The 18492-nt window shown below is 36.4% G+C and overlaps 2 protein-coding genes across 2 annotated transcripts; one reads left to right on the forward strand and one right to left on the reverse strand.

The window, feature by feature from the left end:
- Positions 1-2550: 2550 nt before the first annotated feature.
- On the forward strand, positions 2551-3522 carry LOC128566053 (olfactory receptor 51S1). Its single transcript, XM_053562957.1, has one exon. The coding sequence runs from the start codon at positions 2551-2553 to the stop codon at positions 3520-3522; it is 972 nt and encodes a 323-aa protein (XP_053418932.1).
- An 8115-nt stretch (positions 3523-11637) lies between these two features.
- On the reverse strand, positions 11638-12582 carry LOC128565980 (olfactory receptor 51A7-like). The gene has a single exon (XM_053562849.1). The coding sequence runs from the start codon at positions 12580-12582 to the stop codon at positions 11638-11640; it is 945 nt and encodes a 314-aa protein (XP_053418824.1).
- Positions 12583-18492: the final 5910 nt, after the last annotated feature.

The following is an 18492-nucleotide window of genomic DNA, read 5'->3' on the forward strand; positions in this document are numbered from 1 at the left end:
CTATTTCTTTTTGAAGTAGTATGGTAATGTTCTTCTAGAATTTTCTTTTTAATCCATAACTACTCCATTTCTCATATGGTTTTTGCAGGTTTTTCCATCTTTTACCTTCATCCTATTTATGCCTTTGAACAAAAGGTATGTCTTTTCTATGCAGAAGATATATATATATATTTATTTATTTATATTTTGTATAAAATAACTTGCTTTTTATTCTGCATAACAATGTGTGCTTTTTGTATGACGTGTTTAATCCATTCACTTTGTGATTATTGATCTGATTGAAATTCCACCTGTCATTTTGCTATTTGTTTTCTGTTAGTATTGTGTGCCCTTTATGTTTTTCTGTTCTTCCATTGCCTTCATTTGTGTTACATAAGTGTTTCTGATGAACCATTTTTAATTCATCTCTTGATTTTTTTTACTTTTTAAGACTATTTTATTTACTATCATTTTATAGATTACAGCACACATTAACATATAATTTTCTTCTGAATAATATTAATGTAATTCTAGTAAAATTTGAAAATTTTATTTTAATATATTTCATTTCCTTTTTATATAAAACTATATTATAAAATATGATAAATTATTATCATAAATACAGATACACACATTATATACATATAAAGAATTGGCCCAACAATACAGCATTTTAATTGTTTCTTCACATAATCTATGTCTTTGAAGAAAATTTAGAGAACATTTAAGACAAACACAAAAAAAAAAAAAAAAGAAAAACATGTCTAGAGTCCTTTTTATTTATCTGTATTTTGATTCTATCCAGCATTCCTCATGCCTTCCTATAAATTATACTTGTCATATGGTTTTATTTTCTGCCAGCCAGAACCTCAAGTTAAATCCTCAGCTAGACCGCTTGTAGATTCTTCCCCCAAAGGATCATAATGTCAGGACAGTAGTCATTTGCCACCAAAATTGGCTGCTACCAAACAGTATTCAGAACAAAGGATTCTACCTCAGACAGCCAAGACAAAAGCTGTTGGCTTTCCCTGTACCACCACTGTTGACAAAGCTGGAGGCATTGGGGGTGAGGAGAGGAGCCTTGGGCCAGAACACAGAAAGCAGTAGTTTGAATATACAGGCTGATGTCCTTGACAGATTTCCAGAGTGCTGATGTGGATGCTATTGATGATTCGCCAGTTTTGTAGATGCTTTTCAGGGGAGAGGGTTTGTCAGCCTCCTCACTCCATCACACTAGAAATGAATGTCTCTTTCTATTTATTCCTTGCTTAACATTTTATGTGGGATCAATTAAGCCTTTTTGCATCTATTTTCCTTTTTTAGTTTAAATATATAGTATTCAAAAATTTTGATTTCATGTCTTAGGAAATATACATTTAGAATCATGTAATAAATATTAAGGGTTAATTTGCATCTATGTCATTCCCTTAAGAACATAACTTTTTATTTTACTTTTTTTCTAGATCTCAATTTTCATGGCTATTTTGTCTGGAATTTCAGTTCCAACTTTTGGGGGGCTTTTAGCTTGGGGAAGGAGATAAGACTATAGTGTGTGCCCAATCTTCCTTGTTGAATTCATTAAAAATATCAAATGTGAGAAGAGGCTACTCCTGAGGCTTTCATTTTGGAAAACTGATAAGTGGTGACACCATCAGCTGAAATAGGGAAGCAGAATATGCCTCATCGATTTTACTATTCCTGTAGTTTTCCCTCTACTCTTTCTTAACTGAATACTCTGGGAGAGGTTTCAAGATGCATTAATTAAGATATGTTTTGGATTATTTAAATTTCAAATGCAAGAGACATCCAAGTAGAGATTTTCAGAATGAAATGAATATGGAATGGTCTAGGGAAATATAATTGTGATTCATCAGTTTTTAGAGTTTAGTTGAAGTCATGAACATGAATAAAACCACTGATGAACAAGGAAAAATTTCCTCTAAATTACCAATGTAAAAATTGCAGAGACACAGCAAGGTGAACTAAAATGTTAAATCTTAAGATGTAAAATTAAAAAGAAAAGTTAAAAATGGACTCTTAGTAGCCAAGAAATAAATCAAGTTTGGAAAAAAATGAGTGTTCCTTTATTTAGAAAGAAAGGAGTAATTCTTTCTTAAGAATATACATTTAGAATCATGTAAGTCCCTTAAGAAAGAATGACTTAATAAAAGCAGTTTTAAATATACCAAAAGGTGAATGTGTCAAGGCAGCACAGAAGCCACATTATCTGGTCTTGGGAAGAGAAACAAAAATAGATATAGAGTATAGACCCTCTTTTTAGGAGTTTGTCACTAAGGGAGGAGGATAAATTAAGAAAACACTACAAAGAGAGGCAGGGTTAAAGAAAAATGAGAAAACAGTTTATGGAAAGAAATGGAATGGAATGGAAAGTAATGAATATTTCATAAGCTAGCAATTGAATATGTGTGGGGAGAGAAAATGTGTTTGTATAACTGTGTGAGTCAGAAGAGGGAAGAGGCAGGCTAAACATCATGCAAATTGGACACAAAATTAAGTAAATCTTTCTAATCAGTTTTCAGATTCCAGAAGTTCAAAGCAGAATCTTGAACTATGTCAACATTTCCTACCCTGGCAACCCCCAATGGCAGCACTTCAATGGCCCCCACCTTCTTGTTGGTGGACATGCCAGGCCTGGCAGCTGCACCCTCCTGGTGGGCCGTGCCTCTCATCACTGTCTACTTGCTTTCTGCCCTGGGCAATGGTACTGTCCTCTGGATCATTGCTCTGGAACCTGCCCTGTGTCGACCAATGCACTTCTTCCTCTTCTTGCTCAGTGTGTCTGACATTGGCTTAGCCACATCCCTGATGCCCACACTGTTGGGCCTCGCTCTTGCTGATGCACACACTGTCCCTGCCTCAGCCTGTCTTCTACAGATGTTCTTTGTCCATGTCTTTTCTGTCATGGAGTCCTCTGTCTTACTCACCATGGCTGTTGATCGGGCACTGGCCATCTGCCGTCCTCTCCACTACCCAGCACTCCTGACCACCAGCGTCATCCAAAAGATCAGCCTAGTCATTGCTTTTCGAAGCCTGGGTCTCCATCTGCCCCTGCCATTCCTTCTGGCCCACATGCCTTACTGCCATCCCCAGGTCCTGACCCATTCTTACTGCTTGCACCCTGATGTGGCCTGTTTGGCCTGCCCAGGGGCTTGGAGTGCATCCTACAGCTTCTTTGTGGTCCTGTCAGCTATGGGATTGGACCCCCTGCTTATTTTCCTCTCCTATGGCCTGATTGGCAGAGTGTTGCAAGGTGTGGCATCTAAGAAAGACCGCTGGAAGGCTGGCCAAGCCTGTGCTGCTCACCTTTGTGCTGTGTTCCTCTTCTATGTCCCCATGATCCTGCTGGCACTCATTAGCCGTCTAAAGCTTCCCATCCCTCAGCATGCTCATACACTTCTCTCCTATATTCACTTCCTGCTTCCTCCACTGATAAACCCTGTTCTCTACAGTGTCAAAATGAAGGAGATTCAAGAAAAAATATTCAAGAGGTTACAGCCCAGGAAGGTGTGCTGTACTCAGTGAGGAGGATGTCCCTCCACATTTGGTGGCATAGGGATCCTCCTACAAAAAGTATCTGTGACTAAAAACTCAGTTCACCATGCACAAAATAGCCATGTGGTACACATAAGGACACATGCATGGATGTATCTGCCTATTCCTAGAAGTATGCCAGTGTATAGTGATGAAGAGTGACAAGCCTCAGAGAATGGAAGTAATGTATCCATTGTTACACTAAATGTTCACGGCATAGAAAGGGCCAGAGTCCAGGTATTTTCACAAACATTCAAGTGTGCAGCTGTCGTTTTATGACATTATTAGTTAATTCCCTCACTATATCTATGCCTGAATAAAGGAAAAAGCTGAGGAGTTAAAAAGCTACATGGCAAAGGAAAGGGAAGACAGAAACATTCTATTCAATTGGAGGGAAGATCTTCCACTGGTTTAGGGCCCTCAGGAGAAGTAGAAATTCTGACTGATCCTTAGGGATTAGATAAAGGAAAATAACACAAGTTAAATCTCTCATTTAGGCTCCTCATACCATGAGCTAGGCTGTTTAACTCTGATCAGGCTAGGAAAAAGAAAAGGGAAAAGAATACTTTTTTCATTCTTTAGTATTCTAATGTTAGTATAATTTTGAATATATATGCATATTGCATATCCCAACACAAGGAGATAGTAAATCATTTCTTGGATGATGGATATGCTAATTACCATATCCAGGTGATATATCAACACCTCCACCCTGTGGGAGCACCCCAAATCCTCCTCTTTCTACCCTTCCTCATTCTCCCTCCCTCAGTGTGAATTGAAATGAGTTTTTCTCCCATTTGGGCATGCACTGGATTGTCTAATGGCTTCATATTAGTATTAAGTACACTGGATATTTGCTTTTCCATTCTTGTGATACTTTACTAAGAAGAATGCATTTTAACTCCATCCAGGATATTACAAAAGATATGAACTCTCCATCTTTTTGTATGCCTGAATAGTGTGGTGTACTTGTGATGTACCACAAGTTGTTAATCCATTCCTAAGCTGATGGGCATTCAGGTTGTTTCCACATCCTGGCAATTGTAAATTGAGCTGTAATAAACAATCCTGTGCAAATGTCCTTATGGTAAAATGATCCTGTGCAAATGTCCTTATGGCATATCCCAACACAAGGAGATAGTAAATCATCTCTAGGATGATGGATATGCTAATTACTCTGATCTAGTCACTATATATTATATGTGTAGAAATAGCACTATGGACCTGATGAGTCTGTACAATCATTATTTGTCCATTAACATACAATCTGGGTGATGGGTACACTTATAAGTTTGACTCAAATTGTAAATAAGCAATTCATGTAATCAAAATATTTCTACACCCATATGTACAAATATTTGTACCCATTTGTACACCCAATTCATGTAAGCAAAATATTTGTACACCCAGGATTCCAAAATTAAAAAATAAAGATAAATAAACTGCTATGTATATGAACCAATTTAATTTTAAAAAATACATAATTCAGAAAAATAGAATGCATAAAAAATACCCATAACTATCTCATTGAAACATAATTAAAATCACCTTTTTTAGTGTTTCAAAAATGTAATCTTACATGTGGTTTATGAAATTATTAGTCTCAATTCTTTACTTCCTGGTGGTAATATTACACATCGACCTCCACATCATGAAGTGTGAAGATGATATTTCCTGCAGTCTGATTTTGCACTTAGACACATGATTTTCATTGGTCAATGTGGTGCTCATAACTTGTCTTGGTCAATAGGATATTAGTGGATGTGGTAAGAGCAGGGACCTAATTGTGATTTTACAATGTGGTCTAACTTCTCATAATATGGTAGTGCTACCCTAGGAGATACTTTCCCTTTGACCCGGTTTCCAGAATAAATTACATGGTTCAGCTCTGAGTCAAATCCACAGCCTGGGCCCAGTCCCTGGTCCCTGGAGAACAGAAACAGAGACACAGAGTCAAAGCAAACTACATCAAGAGTACCTCTGCCAATACAATGACCAACCAGCATTCCAACAAAATGCTGTAGTTGTGAGCCACTGAGATTTTGTGGTTGGTATGCAGCAAAAGTAGACTGACACAGTGTAATCAAACTTTTAATTTATAAACATGGTTAATTTCCTAATTTTTTATTTATATCAATACAATTATTAATATACACACATATATTTGAGGAACTTGCCTCTTTGCAGCGTAATGATTCAATAATGTTCTATGCACCTTTCTGTATCTTGGGTTTTTTTGGTAGAAATCCTTCAAAGTCAATCCATTCACTTTAATTTATTTAAGTGAAAAACACAAACCACAGATGGAACGGTGGCTGTTTTTCTGAAGGGTAATTTGGAAGTTTCAGCATTTAAAGGCATACAGAAGAGAAAAAATGGCAAGGGCTGGAGATACTGAGACAAAATGTTTATATTCTTATGAGACCCAGAAAAATATACATTTTTACATAAGACAAGAAGAATTTTAGAAAAGAAAAGGGGAATCTTTTGCATAAGGAGTTAGAGGGTGATCCTGAGATTTGATTTTCTTTTCACAATAGATTTCTTTCCCAAAAAGATGTATAGATTTATACTTCTACCATATGTAGGAGAATGCCTTTTCTTTTGAATATACACAAAATTAACTACTCTACTCTTTTGAAATTTTTATCAATTTTTTTAGGGAGAATTATCTCACTTTATTTCCTGATATTAAAAGTGAATGTCTTCTATATATCATTGATTATTTTGTTTCCTCTTCCATGAATGGCCTACTCAAATAACCATAATCAATTTTTTTTACTGGACTGTTTTTTTGGGTTTTTTTTTGCAGTTTTTGGCCAGGGCTGGGTTTAAACCCACCACGTTCGGCATAAGGGGCTGGTGCCCTACCCCTTTGAGCCACAGGTGCTGCCCTGGAGTGTTTATGATTTAAATATAAATTTGCAAAAGATCTTAGTATATGCCTTTCCCAATCTAGTATTTGTCTTTGACCTTTTAGGGCAACAAATTCACAAGAAAATATAATTTTATATAACAAATCTGCCTTTACCTTCCTTAAAAAATTTTGCCTTTCATGTAAACATAAAAGAGGTAACGTCTCCATCTTTTTTAAGACTGCATAATATTCCATGTTTACATGGATGGAGCTGTAACATATTCTTCTTAGTAAAGTATCTCAAAAATGGAAGAAAAAGTATCCAATGTACTCAGTACTATTGTGAAACCAATTTATAAACACCCACACTTTCATATGAAAGTTAAAACACACTATGGTCCAGGGTGAAGGAAGAAAGAGGAGGGGGAGGGAAGAGAAGAGGGAGGGGAGGAGAGAAGGTGGGTGGAGCAACAGTAATTGGTGAGACCTCATCTATGGTGTATATTGCAAGGGTACATGTCAAATTTATTATGAGTAGAGTACAAATGTCTTAACACAATAATTAAGTAAGTGTGGTGAAGGCTATTTTAACCAGGTTGAATATAAATTGTATAATATAACCAAATTGTATATAAAGTCAGCACATTGTACCACACAAATGCATTAATATATACGGTTATGATTTAATAAAAATATTTGCTTTTCATGTTGCTTTAAAAAAGATGGGCGGCGCCTGTGGCTCAGCGGGTGGGGTGCCGGTCCCATATGCCGGAGGTGGCGGGTTCAAACCCAGCCCCGGCCAAATTAAAAAAAAAAAGATATCTTTGACTCCCATATTCTACATAGAGTCTCATGCTTTCATTCTAAAATTGTTACGATAGTTTTTACTTTTAAGTCTCTTTTTTTCTTTTTTTAATTTTTTTATTTATTTTTTTTATTAAATCATAGCTGTGTACATTAGTATGATCATGGGGTACCATACACTTGGTTCATAGATCGTTTGACACATTTTCATCACACTAGTTAACAAAGCTTTCGTAGCATTTTCTTAGTTATTTTGCTAAGACCTTTACATTCCACATTTACTAGGATTCACATATATCCTTGTAAGATGCACCGCAGGTGTAATCCCATTAATCCCCCTCCCTCTACCTACCTCCCACCTCCCTTCCCTCCCTTTCCCCCTTCCAAATTGTATTCATCAAGGAAATGGCAGAATCATCTGTTAAATGCATACTCCTTCACTGATACAAAATACTATGCAAATCATCTTTAAATTATACACACACATATGTGTTTATGTGCTTGACCCTTGCTTTGCAAATATTTTTATAGATGATGACATATTACTGATCTATTATAGAAGCTTCATAGGGTGATTTATGTGTATAGGTGGAAGGGAAACATTCCCTTTCTCCCCAAAGTTCACTTCAAGATCAACTCACAATTAAGAAAGATTAATAAGAGAAAGGTTTATTTACCATGTGCATGGGGAGAATCACAAAAAGGTTACCCAAAATCCCAATGAAGTTCAGATTTTTTTTTTTTTTTAGGTTTTTTTGTTTGTGTAATTTTGGATTAATGTGAGGTTACATTGTTTGCTTTTGTAAGATAAAGTCCAAATTGTAGTTGAACCCCCTTCCAGGTTCAGCTATTTTTATACACATCTTTTAGAAGGAAGTGGGGAAATGAGGAGTACAGGTAACTCTGTTCGGGGAGGATGCTATGGAGGATTAATGGATGAAGAAAACTGATTTATTTTTACATTAATCTGAAAGACAAGTATATTTTAAATGATTTGGGTCAGGGATGGTAGCATTTTGCAATATATTGAAATAACAGGGAGAGAAAGAAAAGTCAATTGCCCCCTTGGATCTTTTGATTGGTCAGTCAAGTTTATGCAGATAGAGAAAAAGCCTCCTCCAATGCTTTCTTGATCTCCAGGCCTGCAATTCAAAATACTCTTTATATCAACAAGTCATATTTTGGGATGAAATTTTCTGAGCTCCTTCATTTAATATGTAATTTTTCACAAAACAAACAAAAGCTTTAAATTTCTAAGAAGAAGTACACACTATTTATCAGTCAAGTATACAAAATAAGCATTAATGATAACAATGATTTTTGCATCCGAGAATATACAATAGATGTTTTGATCATTAACAGCTTTTTTATATTTCTCAATAAAAGCACTTACTCAGATTAGGTTAAGTTTATTTATATTTATTTTATAGATGTATGTTTTTTGTTGCTATTACAAATAAAATATTCATTGTCTTATATTAAAACATATTTCCAAATTATTATATGCATTACAATAGGCTTTTCATGTTTAGATTTTATTTGCATACAGCATATATAAGAAGAAAATAATTGTTTACTAGAACTCATACATATTATTCATTTTCTTTTTCATTGTATTTACTAGAATTGTCAAAATAATTATAAGAGATAGCAGTGAAAGTGAACATTTCTGTTTGTAATAGATATGGCAGGTTTCACCTGTTAAAATGATGATTTGCTACTAGATCTTTAGGTAAACTTTACCATGTTTAAATATTTAATTTGCATTTCAATTTTATTTATTTTTTGTTTATTTATTTTTTTGAGACAAAGTCTCAGTCTGTCACCCTAAGTAGAGTGCTGTGGGATCATCTTAGTGCACAGAAATCTCAAACTGTTAGGCTTAAGAGATTCTCTTGCCTCCTAAGTAACTGGGATTACAGTCATTGGCCATGATGCGCAACTAATTTTTTAGAAAAGCCATGGTAGCGCTGTTGCTTAGACTGGTTTCAAACTCCAGAGCTCAGGAAATCCACCCCACTTGGCCTCCCAAGGTGCTTTTATTTATTTTTAATAGGTTTACCTTCCAAATACTATGAAATACTTTCTTAGCATTCACTGATAAATTTGCAGTTGTCTGCTTTAATGTATTGATAATTTTGTAAATGGAAGCATTCTTATGATTACATAAGAATGTATTTTAAGAATGGGAATTTCTGGTGTGTGTGTCATCTTTAAAATACATTCTTACGTAATCATAAAAGAATGCTTCCATTTAAAAAAAATTAGGGAACACTTCTGTACTGCTGGTGGGAATGCAAGCTAATACCTTCCTTTTGGAGAACACTCAGGCATCTAAAAGTAGACCTGCCATTTGATCCTGCAATTCCTCTACTAGGTGTATATCCAAAAGACCAAAAATCACTTTGCAATAAAGATACTTGCATCAGATTGTTCATTGCAGCTCAATTCATAATTGCTGAGTCATGGAAGAAGCCCAAGTGCCGACTGACCTATGAATGGATTAATAAATTATGTATATGTATGTATACCATGTAATACTATGCAGCACTAAAAAATATGGAGACTTTACCTCTTTTATGTTTACATGGATGGAGCTGGAACATATTTTTCTTAGTAAAGTATCTCAAGAATGAAAGAAAAAGTATCCAATGTACTCAGTCCTTTTATGAAACCCATTTATAATTACTCACACTTTCCATTTTTTATTATTATTATTAAATCATAGCTGTGTACATTAGTGCAGTCAAGGGGTACAATGTGCTGGTTTCTTATACAATCTGAAATATTTTCATCAAACTATTTAACATAGCCTTCATGGCATTTTCTTAGTTATTGTATGAAGACATTTGTATTCTGCATTTAGTAAGTTCCGCCTGTACTCACACTTTCTTATGAATAATAAATCACAACTATAGTCCAGGATGAAGGAGAGAAGCAGAGCGGGGTGGGAGGGGAGGGAAGAGGTTTTATAGAGGGAGGGTAAATGGTGGGACCACATCTACAGTGCATATTGCAAGGGTACAAGTCAAAACTATCAAGTATACAACATAAATGTCTTAACACAATAATTAAGTAAATGAGATGAAAGCTATATTAATTATTTTGATGTAAGCCTTCCAAATTGTAAAAAACATCAACACATTGTACCCCACAAATATATAAATGTATTCATGATCTATGTGTATATGACATAATAAAAGGAATAAAAAGAATGTATTTTAAATGAAAAGTAGTAAATAGAATTCACTTAATACCAAAACAAGGGCATACAATGATTCATTAAGATACATGTCATGAAAATCATCATATTATATCAAACTCCTGGGAAATGCATATATCCTCTTATTAAACTAGTTAAGAGAGTTATTTCTCCATTTCACAAATGAAAACAGTGAGGCTAAAAGTTTAAGAATGCTCCATATCTAGAAAATTGGTTGCAGAGATACCATTCATTTTAAGATTGGCCTTAAATCAAAATCCCTGCTCTTTTAAATATGTTGGATAGAGAAGCAGCTTGGTATTGAAGCAACAGTGATGAGGTCTCTGCTTCAGTGTCAATCCTGCTTTAATCCCATACATGCCAATGACCTGGGCACTTGCTAAAGTGCCAGGATTTCAACTCAACAGGGTTGCAGCAGAACCTGAGATTCTACAATTTTGACAGTTTTCTCTATGAAACTGTCGTTTTACATTAGTGGGCCACACTCTGAATTGCAAAGCAGAAAACATATGTAGACTAAGACACATTGTAAAGAGTTTAATGTAAATACCAATGAGTAATAAAAGGAGGCAAATAAAAAGGTGTTTAATCGTTCCAGAATTTCTCAGGGTTCTTCCTAGTCCCACTTTAGAGCTTCTTTTACTAATTTCTCCTTAGAGAATTCTCTGGATTCTTATTTTTCATTCTTGTCTCGATAGACACCATCAATCACCCAAACAATTAAAAAAGTATTAATAGGGCAGCACCTGAGGCTCAGTGAGTCGGGTGCCAGCCCCATATACTGAGGGTGGCGGGTTCAAACCTGGCCCCACCAAAACTGCAACAACAACAAAAAATAGCCAGGTGTTGTGGCGGGTGCCTCTAGTCCCAGCTACTCAGGAGGCTGAGGCAAGAGAATAGCCTAAGCCCAAGAGCTGGAGATTACTGTGCAATTGTGATGCCACGGCACTCTACCCAGGGTGACAAAGTGAGACTCTGTCTCTAAAAATAAATAAATAAATATTAGTAACATCTTAATGAAACATAAGCCTCTTCTTTGTCAAAAGCAGAAAAGATGTGGTATATTAGAGAACTGATGGGGATTAATTAATTTATTGACTAATTAATTCATGTTAATTTAAGGACTATGAAGTAAATGAAACTGTTTCCTATTTGGATGAAACACTGTCCTGGTACTAAGCTAATTTACTGTAGAGAAAATGGAACTTCTACCTTTGCCCTATTATTTAGACTTCAGACACAGTTTCTCCAGGACCTTTACTCTAATCTGCCGAGTTTTTACACAATACACAATGGGATTCATCAAGGGTGGCACCAGCAAGAATGCATCTGCTATCAGAATCATAGCTAAAGGAGACTTATGCTTGGCAAAGCGGTGCATGGTAGCCAGGGTGATGATGGGCACATAGAAGATGAGCACAGCACAGATGTGGGAGACACAGGTGTTGAGAGCTTTAAGCCGCTCCCCATAGGATGCGATACCCAACACAGTCTTCAGGATAAACACATAGGAAAGAGCAATGAAAACACTATCTGACATCATGCAGAGTGCAACAAACAGACCATAGTAAAAGTTAACGCTATTGTTAGAGCAGGCCAGCTTCATGACGTCCTGGTGCAGGCAGTAGGAATGAGATAACAATTGTTTATTGCAGTATCTGAGTCTCTTTAAAGTGAAAGGAAGGGGGAGCACCAAGAGGATGCTTTTAACAGCAAATGCCAGCCCAATTTGCACAACCCTGGAGCTGGTGAGGATGGAACTATATCTGAGGGGGCTGCGAATGGCGACAAAGCGATCAAAAGACATGATCAGGAGGACAGAAGACTCCATGTCTGTGAATCCGTGGATGAAGAATTCCTGAGCAATGCATGCATCAGCAGAAATCCCCATGGTGTTAAACAAGAAGATTCTCAGCATGGTGGGGAGGGAGGAGAAAGACAGACCCAGGTCAGATAGGGCCAGCATGGAGAGGAAATAGTACATTGGCTCATGCAAGGAAGTCTCTGTTCTGACGACAAATAGGATGGTGCAGTTGCCCAGAATGGCTGTGAGGTACATGAGGCAGATAGGGATGGAAATCCAAATATGTGCATGCTCAAGCCCTGGGATTCCAATCAATAGGAAAGTGGAAACTTCAGCTTCTGAGGCATTGAGAAGAAACATCATGAATCTGTCTCTTGTTTGCTCCTGGATTTAACACAACATCAAAAATAGACAAAAATTCTTAGCTGTAGTTATGAAACATAACTAAGTTCAGTCATTGATTAAATTAAATATAGCTCAATCTTAGGTATCAAGAAATAATGTTATATAACTTTTATAGGTTCTTCATAGTAATTATTTAAGACCTTTATATTATAATTCAAATATACCTTTATTTTCTGATATAGTTCCAAACAACTTTATGGCTCAGAATAAACAAGGAGTTTTCTGAAATCCTTACCTTTTGAGATTTATACATCAAACGAATTGAGTGAAGTAAGTTACCTTCTAATATCATTGAGTGTGGTCAGTAGTAATGTACTCACATAAAACACAGACACTATAATAACAGGAATTAAAAGACGCTTAACCCTTGAGTTATTGCTCAGGGTACACATATGTGAAAACATAAAATTGTTCCACCTCAGAGGTTGATGAACTACAATGCAGAGGCAAGTTGAGACCACTGGCTGTTTTTCATTTATTTCTTTTTTATTTTTTGTACAAGCTGTGGGCTTATTATTTTTTATTTCTCTTTTCTGACTGTGCAAGAAGACATTTTATATACTGTTTTCACTTCACATTATGGTCATGAGTGTTTTGGAGACAAGAGAAAAAGACGTCCTTATTCAGTGTGTTGGGAGTTAATGGCTTCAATTTGAGACAGATTTCACTTTGGGTGCCTCTAATCCATCATGTAAAGATTAAGTTTAAGAAATAATATTTGTATGTGGTTTGTAGATGTCATCATAGAGATAACAAAGCACAAAAAGGCAACTTAAGACATGCCTGAGAGTTCCAAGACAGCAAAAGGAGGGGAAAATGTCCAGACTAATACTGGTCATTCTTCCATTCTTGTACACAGGCTTAGTGGGTTCTTGGACACAATTAGTGGTGCTTATTACATTTTTAAAGAATGTTATTTTTAAAAAGACAAGAAAAAGTATATATAATAGAGATGGTATATATCTACCTAAAAAATATAAAAATATATAAAATGTTTTTCCTAGCATTTACAGAAAAAGGTTGTTGACACCTAAACTAAAAAATTATGCATACAGGCTCATGCACACACACAAACACAGACTAGACTACGGGTCAATAGGAAGTTCAAATTTAAGAATAATGTTTTCTTTCTTTGGGAGGAAAGAAAGAGCAGAGAGAGGAAAGGAGGGAAGCGGGTGGGGCCTTGGTGTGTGCCACACCTTTGGGGCAAGACACGATTGCAAGAGAGACTTTGCCTAACAAATGCAATCAGTGTAACCTGGTTTCTTATACCCTCAATGAATCCCCAACAATAAAAAAAAAAAAGAAAGAAAAAATATATAGAAAAAAAGAATAATGTTTTCTTTAATTCAAAAAATAATAACACCTGAAGAAAATAAACTAACGTTGAAATTTCTTCATCAGGTTTTACCCTCTGTTCTTTTCCATATTCTTTTAATTCTCTCCTTCATCTCAGCTGTCTCACTGAGCATCACTCCCAGAACCATACACTCCAAACCCCGGTGAGATGCCCAGTACCAAACACCATTTGTCTGGCTGGATAGTGGCCTGAGGCAGGGCAGTGTGAGTGAGTGCAAAACCTCAGGGTCAGGAGAAAGGCTCCTCTGATGCCAGCTGTTGCTGCTTATGTGGCAAGCTACCAACAAGATGGGCACTTAAATGGCTAAGACAAATAGCCAGGCATGAGCTTTTGTCCTTTCACAGAAAGTGTCTGAGCTTTCTTGGCAAGAGGAAAGAGAGGTTGCATCCAGATGGAAGACATTAGGGAGTGTTAGAAATAGAAAGGTATGGAAGAGAATGGAAATAGTAGTGTGCTCTTCTTTCTACTGGCAATATTTTGAAAAGATTTTTGCCTCAAGTTGATCTGAGTTAGGAGCTATGAAGGAGGTTTTGTGGTATGCGTGGACATGTCAATGGAAGAAGACGGATGATAAAGCTGGATGAGGAGAACATATGTCCTAGTCACAACGTTGAGTGTCCACTTTTGCCTCAGCCTTTCAAAGCCTTGAAAAAACATGACACACAACAGATGTATGTACTTAAAGCAATCCCAAACTTTCTGTGCAATTCCTACTGAACCAAGGAAGCTCCAGTAGTTCAGCTGACAGTCTGTCCTTGTCAGAGGGGTGGGATTCAGACAAATGGGCAAAAGTAATAACATACCATACATCACCATTCAGTGAGTTGCCTCAAAATGGACTATTTACAAGGTTTCTTTTTTCTTTTATTTTTTTATTAAGTCTTTTGTACATAGATCATAAATACATTTATACATATTTCAGTGTGTTGATTATTTGTACAGATTGGAGTGCCTACATCATACTAATCAGCATAGCTTTCATCTCATTTACCCATTTATAGCATTAGAATATTTATGTTCTACACATGATAGAACTAACTTGTACTTGCAATGTGCTCCATAGTTGTGGTCCCCTTACTATCCCATACTATCACCCCAACATCTTCCCCATCCCTCCCCCTCCCCTTCCCTCCTTCATCATAGCCTAAAGTTGTGTTTCATTTTTCATATGCAAGTGTGAGTTATTATAAATTGGTTTCACAGTAGTGCTGAGTATATTGGATACTTTTTTTTTCCATTCCTGAGATACTTCACTAAGAAGAATATTTTCCAGCTCCATCCATGTAAACATAAAGGAGGTAAAGTCTCCATTTTTTTTACTGCTGTATAGTATTCCATGGTATACATATACCACAATTTATTAATCCATTCATGGGTCTATGGGCACTTGGGCTTCTTCCATGACTTGGCAATTATGAATTGAGCTGCAATGAACAATCTGGGGCAAATATCTTTATTGCCAAATGATTTTTGGTCCTTTGGGTATACACCTAGTAGAGGAATTACAGTATCAAACAGCAGGTCTACATTTAGATCCCTGATATTTACAAGGTTTCATGTTGGAAGACTTTCTTGACAAGCTTCCAACCTACCTCATGTGATTAAATAAATGAGTTACATTTGCTGTTGACAATTTTGTTTTTACAACTATATTTATCATGAGAATACAAATAAATACCCCATCCCACATATAGATCCTAATGTTTTTGGTCATAAATCCTGACCAAAATATAGCTTAATCCTTAAGGCATTTTTACCTCCAGCTCTCTGAAAGACATAGAGTTGATCTCTATAAACTGCAATACGTTTACTGGGAAAGTCAAAATCATCCTAAGGAAATTAAATTTGGGTTTCCATGACACCTACCAGGTTTCTGGTTGCCTTATTCCAGATAAAGCAGGAAAGCCTTCAATTTCTAGAGCATCTGCAGCTTCACTGGTCTAGCACACTGTTGAGAATTCACATCTTTATTTATATCCTCTTATTCTTTCCTCTTTAGCATAGGGCATCCTCCTGAGAATTAACAGATATCTAGTTGTACCCTGGGAACAACGAATCTATTTGTTTTATCTCTGTCAATAATGGGCTTTCCTAAGAAAATGCAAAGAGCAAGCTCTGCCTGATGGTCATGACTTTAACTCTTGCAATCCCATTCCCACATCAGGTGCAGGTTTTGGGAACAACCAATCTCAGATTTTGGTAAAAGCTGCCTATATCCAGCTGTGGATCTACCTAATTAATGTTTGCCTTGTCATACTCAAAGTAAGGCTATCACATAGGTAAGAGCCGTCCAGACCCTATGTGGAACCCTGCCTTTAGATGTTCTGTTTATTGATCACAATGTCTAAATTTATTTTTAATGTGAATGGCATTAGGCAAGTTACAAGTGCTCAGATTTATCATAGAATCGTCCTTTCCTCATTGTCTTATAGCCTGTCCTTTCACATTTATTAGCTACTGAAGGCACTTAATCTCACAGAACAAAAAGGAATGTCTGGTGTCACGAACTCTCAACTTTAGAAAAGGACATCAATTTTTATTCAGCCCACTACTGTGAAAATTTGAAATAAATAAAAGGTATTATTCTGGTGGCATTTTTTATGGGGACATATAATTTTCAGACAAATAAAATAGAAACTAAGATATAACAAAATACCCTTGACCTGAAACAAAGTATGTTAGATAAATAAACCAGCTTAGATCTAAGCCAACAGTGATGACTCTATCTTCAGCTCAGTGTAAGAGGGGACATTCTGGAAGTGAGGGCTATATCATCGAGTAAGCACAGGCAGAGGATTTGAAAAAGAAGCCAATAAATAAGCAGCCTTATTTTATTGCATGGTTCGTGTTGGCTTAATAATTCCTAAAGTTTACTAATATGTGGAGACTTGATTAAGCTGTGAGCCCTAGTTAAGTTCAGAATGTCTTAGTATTTGGTAGCCTTTTACCACAAGAGCATGAAAGTAGAAATACAGTCATGACCATGACATTAATCTCTTGCCTATAGGAAGCTCTTAGTTCTAGCCAAACATTCCATGTTTCTCTAAATTCTTGAGTTCCCCTAAATGCAAGGCTTCACTAGACTTGGCAGGCAGATGCAGTGGTAGAACTCCCAAGCAGATGGATGACTCAAACCTGATTTGTTAGATACTACAGTTCCTTAGAACTGTCTGCTAAGAATAACAGATGGAAGGCCATGCTAGACCCTCAGAATAGTCGTCCTTTATTATCACTATGTAAACAAAAAACATTTTTTCTATTGAAAAATAATTTAATTTTTTTAATGTCTAGAATTCATTGATGATACAAACAATTAGTTTACACTGATCGCATTTGTTAGATAAACTCCCTCTTATAATTGTGACACACCCTCAAGTGTGCCATACACTGTGACCCCATCTCCCTCCCTGCTCCTCTCTCTCTCCCTGACACCTCATTCCCGTACCCCACCCCTTGTATTAGCTCATCTACTACCTTCATATTAGAATTGAGTACATTGGATTCTTGCTTCTCCATTCTTGTGATGCTTTACTAAGAATGTGTTTCATCTCCATCCAGGTTAATACAAAAGATGTAATGCAGTGGTTCTCAACCTTCCTAATGCCGCAAGCCTTCAATACAGTTCCTGTGGGTCACGACCCACAGGTTGAGAACCTCTGATGTAAAGTCTCCATCTTTTTAATGGCTGAATAGTATTCCATGGTGCACATAGACCAAAGCTTGTTAACCCATTCCTGGATTGGTGGGCATTTAGACTGTTTCCTAAATTTGGTAATTGTAAATTGAGCTGCGATAAATAGTCTAGTTCAAATGTCCTTATGATAAAAAGGTGTTTTTTTTTTTTCTTCTGGGTAGATGCCTAGTAATGGGATTGCAGGATTAAATGGGAGGTCTAATTTGAGTTCTTTGAGGAGTCCTCATACTTTCTTCCAAAAAGGTTGTATTGGTTTGCAATCCCACCAGCAGTGTAAAAGTGTTCCCTTCTCTCCACATCCATGCCAGCATCTGCAGCTTTGAGATTTTGTGATGTGGGCCATTCTCACCAGGGTTAGGTGATATCTTACAGTAGTTTTGATTTTCATTTCTCTGATTATGAGGGACATTGAGCATTTTTCATATGTTTCTTAGCCATTCATCTGTCTTCTTTAGAGGAGGTTCTATTCAGGTCTCTTGCCTAGTGTCATATGGGATTGTTGGGTCTTCTTTTGCTATTGTTGATTAATTTGAGTTCTCTATAGATCTTAGTTATCAAGTCTTTTCCCAATTCATAACATGCAAATATCTTTTTCCATTGTGTAGGTTGTCTGTTTGCTTTGGTTGCTGTTCTGTAGCTGTACAGAAGCTTTTCAGTTCAATTAAGTAGTATTTTTAAATTTTTCTTTTGCAATTGCAACAGAAGTCTTCTTTGTAAAATCTTTCTCCAGGCCTATCTCTTAAAATGTTTTCTCCACACTTTCTTTGAGGATTTTTATTGTTTCCTGCTTCAGATTTAAATCTCTTATTCATCC

Source organism: Nycticebus coucang, chromosome 14 (genome assembly GCF_027406575.1).
Source record: "Nycticebus coucang isolate mNycCou1 chromosome 14, mNycCou1.pri, whole genome shotgun sequence".
Taxonomy (NCBI): domain Eukaryota; kingdom Metazoa; phylum Chordata; class Mammalia; order Primates; family Lorisidae; genus Nycticebus; species Nycticebus coucang.